We start from the raw sequence: 8,366 nt of genomic DNA on the forward strand, positions 1-8,366 counted from the left end.
AGCGCGAAGAGAAATACCGCGCGGATGCATTTCGGTGATGGTGCTTTTTGCCGGCAAGTAAACAGCAAAGAAGCGAGAGTCCTCCGTTATTTTGTAAAAACGTCAATATCCGTTGACGCGTCCAATAACGCGGAAGGTGTGGTAGGTGAAATTTGGAACTGAAAGTTCCTCTTCCATTTTTGGATCCGACAATTAGTTAATATATTAATCAATTAATTCTGCCAACCCCTAACGGTTCTACCAGTTGTGGGACACCATATATATATATATATATATATATATATATATATATATATAAAAAAATATATATATATATATATATATATATATATATATATATATATATATATATATATATATATATATATATATATATAAGTATTTATCACTGACTAACAAAAAATGTATTAGATTGAATTATCTGTGTAAAATATGATGTATAAACAGTTATAGGTTATGTCTGTACTTCAACCTTCTGAACATACATGGACTAGTCATGATGCTTCCAATTTCTTCAGTATCTTTGATTGAAATTTGAGTATTCTCAACAGTACAAACTATCAATATCTCTTTGTAGTTTTCATTACTGCTTTGACACACCACAGATTCACACAGTATCTAAGTCTCCTATTACATGTTCAAGCTGTCCCTTGCACACACACATACACACACATTATACACACGCCCATACACACGGATTCACATATACACGCCCATACACACGGATTCACATATAACGCACCCAAGTGTGTTACGCGCATGACTGTATTACCGGTAATATGTTAGGTTAATTTTACGCATGTCAGTAACGAAGTTGTAATAATAATAAACTAGTCAGTTATGGTTATTATGGTGAATATTGTGTATTCACAAATGGTAAACTAGGCTATTATCATGAAGCAGTTGCTAGCACATATGGACTTTTAGTAATAATAGATTATTTGCAATAATAGAAACTAATAAATCATACATACAATAAGCACAATAATAGAGGGTACAATAAATATATAGTGCATAGTTTGTTGCAAATATTTCATATGTATTAAATAATGCATATTTAATATCTACACATTAGTTTAATATACTGGCATTATTTATAACATTTAATCAATAATTCCTACCAACAATTGCATAGTAATAATGACAAGTATGATAACAGCACTGTATATGGCATCAGAATAATGTTTCAATAGATGTAAGAATAGTTAATGACTTGGTTTCAAAGTGTGATAAGAATATATTATGTATAAAATAAGCCAATTGGAAAATAATTATTAACATATAATCTCCTACACTTACACTTGCAAAATAAATTATGTAAATACAATATTCACATATCAATATTCATTGGAGAAATGCCCATACAAATTTTAACAATTTTATTTCTCTATTATTTGATTATATATTGCTTGCAAAATTCAGCTCTAATTATTTAACAGTAAAACAGGACAAGTTTAAATATTACTACGAGATAAAAAATGTAAATATGTTTATAAATATTTTATCAATTATTTTTCATAAAAATTTTATGCTATCACAAAAATTCACAATACTATATAATTTTTTGCAAATAGCTTAACGTTTCATTGCTTCTTGTCGGGACGCAAATTGTTTAGAAATTATGTTATAACTTACTCATAGTTTTATACAAAAATCCAACGTCGTCCTGTGACATTTTTTGCCAATGTACGTCCTATGCGATGATCGAAATGGACCTCGTCCTGCCTCGTTTTGAACGGATGAAATGTCCTATCGTGTCCTCAATCGACGTCCTCAAAGATTCATTGCGTAGAATAAGTCGAAATTTGTACAGACAACAAAATATCACGACAGAGAGGTGAATTCTTTCATCGACAATGTTGTCCTGCTCACGGCGTCCACCCGTTACACTTATGTGCGGCGCTGACGCGCCATGTTTGTGAGTGTCCTTCCGCGGGAAGTTCAAGCTCCCGCTTGTTATACATAGTGGATATTCTGCTTGAGCACTTGTCGAGTATTCTTCCCATGTGTTCTCGGTGAATTCAATCTTGATATTTTAAGAGCAGAGAAGAGAATTTATTGAAAATAATTTTGAAATAATAACTGGGCAATAGGTTTTACCTCGATTGTCGTATTTGCATCATCACGATTAACGTATGGATTTCTTTTCATGAAATATAACGTAGAAATAGATGCTCCTGGTTGACAATTTTTAGAACTTTTTATAGCGTATTCGACTGAAGCGGATTTCAATTGCTTTGGAAGCGATAACTGATTTGGACACGTACATATAAGCTTTGTGATTAGTTTGTAGAGCCGTGTGACATCATTAACGTTTTCAGAATGACGCAAACAAGTTTCAGTCGAAAACACTATTAATTTAGAGAATGGCCAGGCGTATATGAGTTTTGGTGTACTAGCAAAATCTAACGATTACTTTGGCGATGCTTTTAAATCACGCGGGCTACGAACTTTCGGGAACGGAGGCTTGTTTGCCGAAGGGCACCGAAAGTAGCCGAGTGATACACGAGCTGCCGTTCAAATTCCGGTAAATGTGAAGAGGTACGTGTAAAGAGTTTTTCTAGTCAAAATTAGGACAAAGCACGATAATTTATGATTAGCATTCACAAATTCTGTTCGCCATTTGACAATAACCGACCAAAATGTCAAAACACATCGCAGTTTACTTTCTTAAGTTTGATCTACAATGTGCTCTTTGCCTTAAGTTTCTTATTGTTTATCTCTTTCTGATCTAAATCTTGATATTTTAGTTAGAAGAAAATAAAAAATAAGAAACATGAAGCGAAAAGCACTTTGTAGATTAGGCTTTAAGCTTAATTTATAATGATTGCGTTCGGAGAGACCTTATTTAACGCTATGAGTGTGCTCTGCCTTTGTTTGTTCCTGAAAGTTGAACAAGGACAAAGGACGCTCATAGCGCTAAATAGTGTTTTCCCGAACGCAACCAATGGGTGCGTTCAGCGAACTCGAAAGTTGTACAACAGTTGAAAAATTCGTTAATATAATTGGCCTAGATTTAGGGATCTAACAGTAAGAACTAATAATTGTTGATTGCTCACTGAGCGCTTTTTCCGCTGAACGCGTCCAATGGCTGCGTTTAGCAGAGAAAGCTGCTTTGCAACTATTGTAAAATTCGTGAATCTGATTGGACTATGCTCTTAATTTTGATTAAATCCATGAGCATGTACCAATCAGATTCACGAATTTTACAACAGTTGCAAAGCAGCTTTCTATGCTGAACGCAGCCAATGTAATTGGTCTAGATTTAGGGATTTAACAGTAAGAACCAATAATCGCTGATTGCTCACTGAGCGCTTTTTCCGCTGAACGCGCTCATGGGTGCGTTCAGGAGACACAACGGTTACACAACGGTTGAGTAATTAGTCAACGTAATTGGCCTAAAGTTAGGGATCTAACAGTAAGGACCAATAATCACTGACCGCTCACTGATCAGCTATGTTTTCTGAACGCAACCAATGGCTGCGTTCAGAAAACATAGCTGATCAGAGAGCGGTCAATGATTATTGGTCCTTACTGTTAAATCTCTAACTTTAGACCAATTACATTGACGAATTGCTCAACTGTTGTGCAACTGTTGAGTTCGCTGAACGCATCCAATGTATTCTTTGTTTTCTGTTTCTTTCTCTTTATCTCTTTCTTTCTCCTTACAAATGGCAAACGGTGCCATAATTTTAAAAGTATGGACGTGATTGTGACAATTTTGGCGAGGACATACGAGTTTACAACGGTCGATTTTTGTGCTTTTTGATAAGCCGAGGTTAGCAAAATATAAAAATGAATCTATAGGTTCAAGGTACGTTGTTTAGACATTATTCGAGTGCTTGTTTTTACTAGTTTTGGTTAATTTAATGGTTAGTTATTCCAACGCAATTGACCAATCACATTTGCCAATTCTGACTAACAAGAAATGCGATTGTCAATTTCGTTGAAATAACTAGTGGATTAAGTTAACTAAAGTTGATAGAAACGAGCATATAAGTCGATCGTCGGGACGAGATGGATGTGCAGAAAGTGTCGCGATGAAAGTCATATGAAAACGCGAAGTTCTCATTTCGAGTCCCGTTCTTTGTTACATTGAGAGGATTGAGAGAAGGCGAGTCTTCTGTGGGATCGTGATTCGGGTGTCTCGCGACTTGACGATCACAATTACGAAAGTCGGTTGATTTGCATCGAGTTAGGAGAACAAGTGAGTAGACGCGTGTGTCTTTTCTCTCATATATATTGAAACATTCCAACTTATAGTCGGGGCGAGATCTGTGCATTAAAAAAAATGTTCATATTTCATAAAAATTTCGTAAGGTTAGATTCGCTATCCTTCGTATTTACTTAGGGTCCGCTTGACACTGCAAATGTTTCGAAGCGTCAGATAGAGCAATACAATTAGTCTATTCGTTGTTCTAAAGTATTTGCAGCGTTAAACAAATTTTACTATTGGATGCGACGAAAGTTTCTCGTCTTTTTTCAATTGTTGCCTTCATCTCGTTTTCATGCGCAGTCGCAGGCGAGGCACACCGAAGATAGTCGAATATTAGGCCTGTTCTTTGTAGCTGCACTACTGAACTAGTGCAATAAGTTAGAGTGAGAAAACGTATATTTGTTTCACTTCAATATATTGCACCAGTTCAGCAGTGCAACTACAAAGAACAGGCCTATTGTCGAGACGTCATTTGAATTCGACGGTTCGGGAAGAAATGGGCGCGCAAGAAGTACTGCGATTAAAATCGTGTGAAAGTGTAGACGTATTTTCCGTTGTGAGTCTTATTCCTCGTCAGGCTAAGGACGAGCTGGAGGCGAAGCTGTGGGAGTATAATTCTGCTTGTGAACGGCTCGCGACTTTTCTCGTAGACGTCATCAACTTTGATCGTATTACGGGAGACTCTCAGGTGAGTACGAAAACATATATTTTTCTTATGCATACATAGGCTGCGTTCGCTTTGGACGCTTACGCGTTGTAAGCGTCATTCTATCTTTATCGCTCATTACATGCGGGAAGAAGATAGAATGACGCTTACAGCGCATAAGCACCCATAGACACGTTGCAACGGGTAATTCGGTTGAGATGTACATGAAAAATGCTCATATTTCGTAAAAATTTAAAGTTAGATTCGCTATTCCGTGCGCTTCTTTAGAGATGATGAAAATGCTTCGTTTTTTTTTCTCCAAACGTTGCCTCCATTTTATTGTGCAGTTGTACAAACCGAGTTAGTACACCGAAGATAGTCGAATGTTGTCGAGATATCATTTGAATTCGACGGTTCAGGAAGAAATGGGCGCGCAAGAAATACTGCGATTGAAATCGTGTGAAAGTGTAGACATACTTTCCGTTGCGAGTCTTATTCCTGGTCAGGCTAAGGACGAGCGAGGAGGCAAAGCTGTGGAGATATATTTGACTTGTGAATGGCTCGCAATTTGGCGATTTTTCTCATGGACGTCATCGACCTTGACCGCGCTAGAAAGGCCTCTAAGGTGAGTACAAATATTTTTTCTATGCATACGTAGACACGCTGTAACCGGATTCAGATGTACTTTCAAAATGTGCATGTTTTGTAAAAGTTTAAGATTAGCTTCATTATTTGCACTTTGGAGGCAATGAAAATATCTCGTCACTTCTTAATTGCTCACTCCATATTTTTCTTTTAATACACAGTTGTACAAGCTGAGACACTCAGAAGATAGCAGAGTGTTGTCGAGACGTCATTTAAATTCAACAATATGGGAAGAAATGGATGTGCAAGAAGTATCGTACTTAAAATCATGTGAAAGTGTAGACATACTTCTCATTGTGAATTTTCCTCGCCAAACAAACACAAGTGAGAAGATAAAGTTGTGGAGTTATAATTCAGCTTGTGAATGACTCATAATATGATTTATAATATTTGGCAATGACATTAGCTGTTCTTAATTTCAATAACACAGCTGCCATACAGATATATCTTAGCTTCTGTGTTTAATTCTTTCTCTGTGTATATTATGTGTATTCTCTGTGTGTATTCTCTGTATGCATATGTGTACACATAAAAGATACATAAAAAATAGATCAAGATCTTTAAACAGTGTTTAAACAGTATTTATAGACTAAGAAGAAAAGTAGTTGGATTGACAAAATTGATAGTCATATGTCACCAAAGAAACATTGGATCTATTCAACGTTAGTGTAATAATAAGTTACATTAATATTACTATATCAATGCAGATATAGTGATTTTAATGCAACTTATTGCTGTACTAATGTGTATGTTGTCGAATAAATACAATATTTCTTTGATGATCTGTGACTATCAATTTTGTCGATCCAATTGCTTTTTTTCTCAGTGTATGTTATAAAATTTGAAAATAAATTCGCTATTTTTTGTACTTCTTTAGAAATGATAAAAAGATATCATTTCTGTTCTCTTTAATTATTGTCTCCTTTTTCAGGTTGCACGACTAAAAGTAAATCGAAGATAACCTATCGTTGTTTGAGACGCTATTTCGGCTCGAGTTACGATGAAAACGAGCGCAAAGTTTTTCGGTGAAAATTGCGCGAAATGGCGAGTGAGCGAGCAAGCGACGATCGAATGTTTTATCCCCTGCAACCGAGGACAGACGGAATGGAGACGACTTGGCCCCGAGATGCCCATTTACGTCGAGCTGCAACAGATTACATTTTCCAAGTAAGCGGGTATGCATGTCTTTTTTACATTTACGCGCTTCGTAACGCGAAGTCGAAATGGGCTGGCAAAATACCGTTGAAATGTCTGATCTTTCGTATAATGGATCGCTTATTATTCTTATTCTGAAAATATCAAAGTCATAAGGGCGGTTTTTATTACCGCGTACATTTGTTATTCATTAATTTTCGTATAATTGTAGCGCGTATGACGCAGTATAACAGAGACGTGGGTCCTTTACATTATTAATTTAATCGGCCTTATTCGTTACATTTGCAATATCATGTGTTCTTTACATGACATACGGGTTATTAAATAATCGTGAAATATATCTATAGGATATATATGGAGTATTGGAAATTTTTTACATCCCGTCTCTTTCCCTCGGGGTGCGTTATTTTTCCAGCCCAATTCAGCTCCAATGAACATTCTCGGACACTTTATATTAATCATAATCATATGGATATAAATGATTTAACCTTTTGCACGGCAACGCCTATTATGTGGTAGAATCGAAACGTTTTGTTTTATACTTAAAATTGTTATGATAATGCTGTAAATATTTCATTTCAGTAACACGTTTTAATTAATTTTTCTGCTATAAAAAATTAATACAGAGGCTATTGGGAAACGAAAAGGTATGGGTATTTAATTTTTAGTTGCTTTATTTAAAAATTCTTTACATTATTGTGAAAAGAAAAACTCTGAAGAGAAATAATGAAAGATATTACGTAAAAATGATTGTTTATATTTTTTGGATATCATTAAAAATATTTTATTCAAAATTTTTACTTATTATGTTAACTATTATTGACATTCATTTATTCATAAAAGTAATATATTGTAAATATTTTAATTGTGTATTAAAATTATTACTATACATTTAATAAATAAAACATGTATAAAGATATTTCCAATTGTAGTGCGTTTAATGCACGTGCAAAGGGTTAAGTATAGAAAAGTTTTATTCTTATACTAAATAAGTAAAACAGATATATTTCAATATAATCTGGATAATCAATATTATCGGATATATTTTTAGGTTCTTGTACCCTCTTGAATACTTAAATTTCTACTATCCCCGCATTAATATTTTCATCGATAAAATATAGTGTGCGCGCGCACGCACATACACACACACACACACACACATATTCATATCTTCGAATTATTGCATCTGCGGATTATTGGATTTTTTAAGCTCTCGTCTTTTCGGATTCTTGAGTATTTATAATTGTCATGTCATTAGATCTTAAGACACTAAGATGTTTGGATCTTCCGAGACTCGCGCTTGTACTCGATCGTCGGGGCGTTTCTCGTAATTTCCGTAGTTGGGTAAAACATTCATGCGCGGTTGAATGCACGCGCGGAGCGCAGATATGTACCTACGTACGTACGTACGTGGGCGCGCGTTAACTCGGCACATGAACCATTCATAAGCAAACCGGAATCCTGGACCAGCAGATCGAGGCTACGCTCGCTCGCCTCGCTTCGTACGACAAAGCGTCTAATCCGCATGCCGATTTCCGGCCCGGTAGTTCTGGTCCCGCCGAGATGCCGGCTTCGTCGAATACATCCGTCTTAACGATCGCGGATTATTGAATGCAAATTGATTATCGAGTTTCTGGACTCTCTCTCTCTCTCTCTCTCTCCCCCCCTCTCTCTCTCTCTCTCTCTCTCTCTCTCTCTCTCTCT

The 8,366-nt window shown here is 35.9% G+C and overlaps 2 protein-coding genes and 1 long non-coding RNA gene across 7 annotated transcripts in view; 1 reads left to right on the plus strand and 2 right to left on the minus strand.

The window, feature by feature from the left end:
• Positions 1–1,920, minus strand: part of LOC116843799 (PHD finger protein 14) — an 8,055-nt gene extending 6,135 nt beyond the window's left edge. For 2 of the 3 annotated variants that reach the window (XM_032814569.1, XM_032814560.1), the window contains exon 1: positions 1,636–1,920. In XM_032814569.1, the coding sequence (XP_032670460.1) occupies positions 1,636–1,675 (40 nt within the window). In that variant the 5' untranslated portion in view covers positions 1,676–1,920. Of the gene's footprint in view, positions 1–485; positions 687–1,635 lie in introns of those variants that run through there. The other variant, XM_032814578.1, reaches the window with a different exon arrangement.
• Positions 1,921–4,047: 2,127 nt separating this feature from the next.
• LOC116844029 lies at positions 4,048–6,642 on the plus strand. 2 transcript variants are annotated; one of them, XM_032815097.1, is made up of 4 exons: positions 4,048–4,207; positions 4,517–4,904; positions 5,282–5,487; positions 6,439–6,584. In XM_032815097.1, exons 2-4 carry the CDS (start codon positions 4,713–4,715, stop codon positions 6,449–6,451), a joined length of 411 nt encoding a protein of 136 aa, XP_032670988.1. In that variant the 5' UTR covers positions 4,048–4,207; positions 4,517–4,712; the 3' UTR covers positions 6,452–6,584. The 2 variants fall into 2 exon arrangements, 1 of the variants encoding a protein (XP_032670988.1); XR_004377975.1 differs by lacking the exon at positions 4,048–4,207 and adding an exon at positions 5,669–5,831 and having other exon boundaries at positions 4,758–4,904; positions 5,210–5,487; positions 6,439–6,642.
• The window catches only part of LOC116844037, a 9,349-nt gene continuing 7,515 nt past the window's right edge, over positions 6,533–8,366 (minus strand). For both annotated transcript variants that reach the window (XR_004377977.1, XR_004377976.1), the window contains one exon: positions 6,533–6,651. This is a non-coding gene — a long non-coding RNA (uncharacterized LOC116844037). The remainder of the gene's footprint in view (positions 6,652–8,366) is intronic.

The sequence above is a fragment of the Odontomachus brunneus genome, unplaced genomic scaffold (assembly GCF_010583005.1).
Source record: "Odontomachus brunneus isolate Ranch 3 - 2012 unplaced genomic scaffold, Obru_v1 Obru_scaffold_003, whole genome shotgun sequence".
Lineage (NCBI taxonomy): Eukaryota > Metazoa > Arthropoda > Insecta > Hymenoptera > Formicidae > Odontomachus > Odontomachus brunneus.

Coding starts and splice junctions, on each gene's coding strand:
- LOC116844029 (XM_032815097.1), top strand. CDS start 4,713: ATGGGCGCGCAAGAAGTACTGCGATTAAAATCGTGTGAAAGTGTAGAC. Junction 4,905..5,281: donor GTATTACGGGAGACTCTCAG/GTGAGTACGAAA, acceptor TCGACGGTTCAG/GAAGAAATGGGCGCGCAAGA.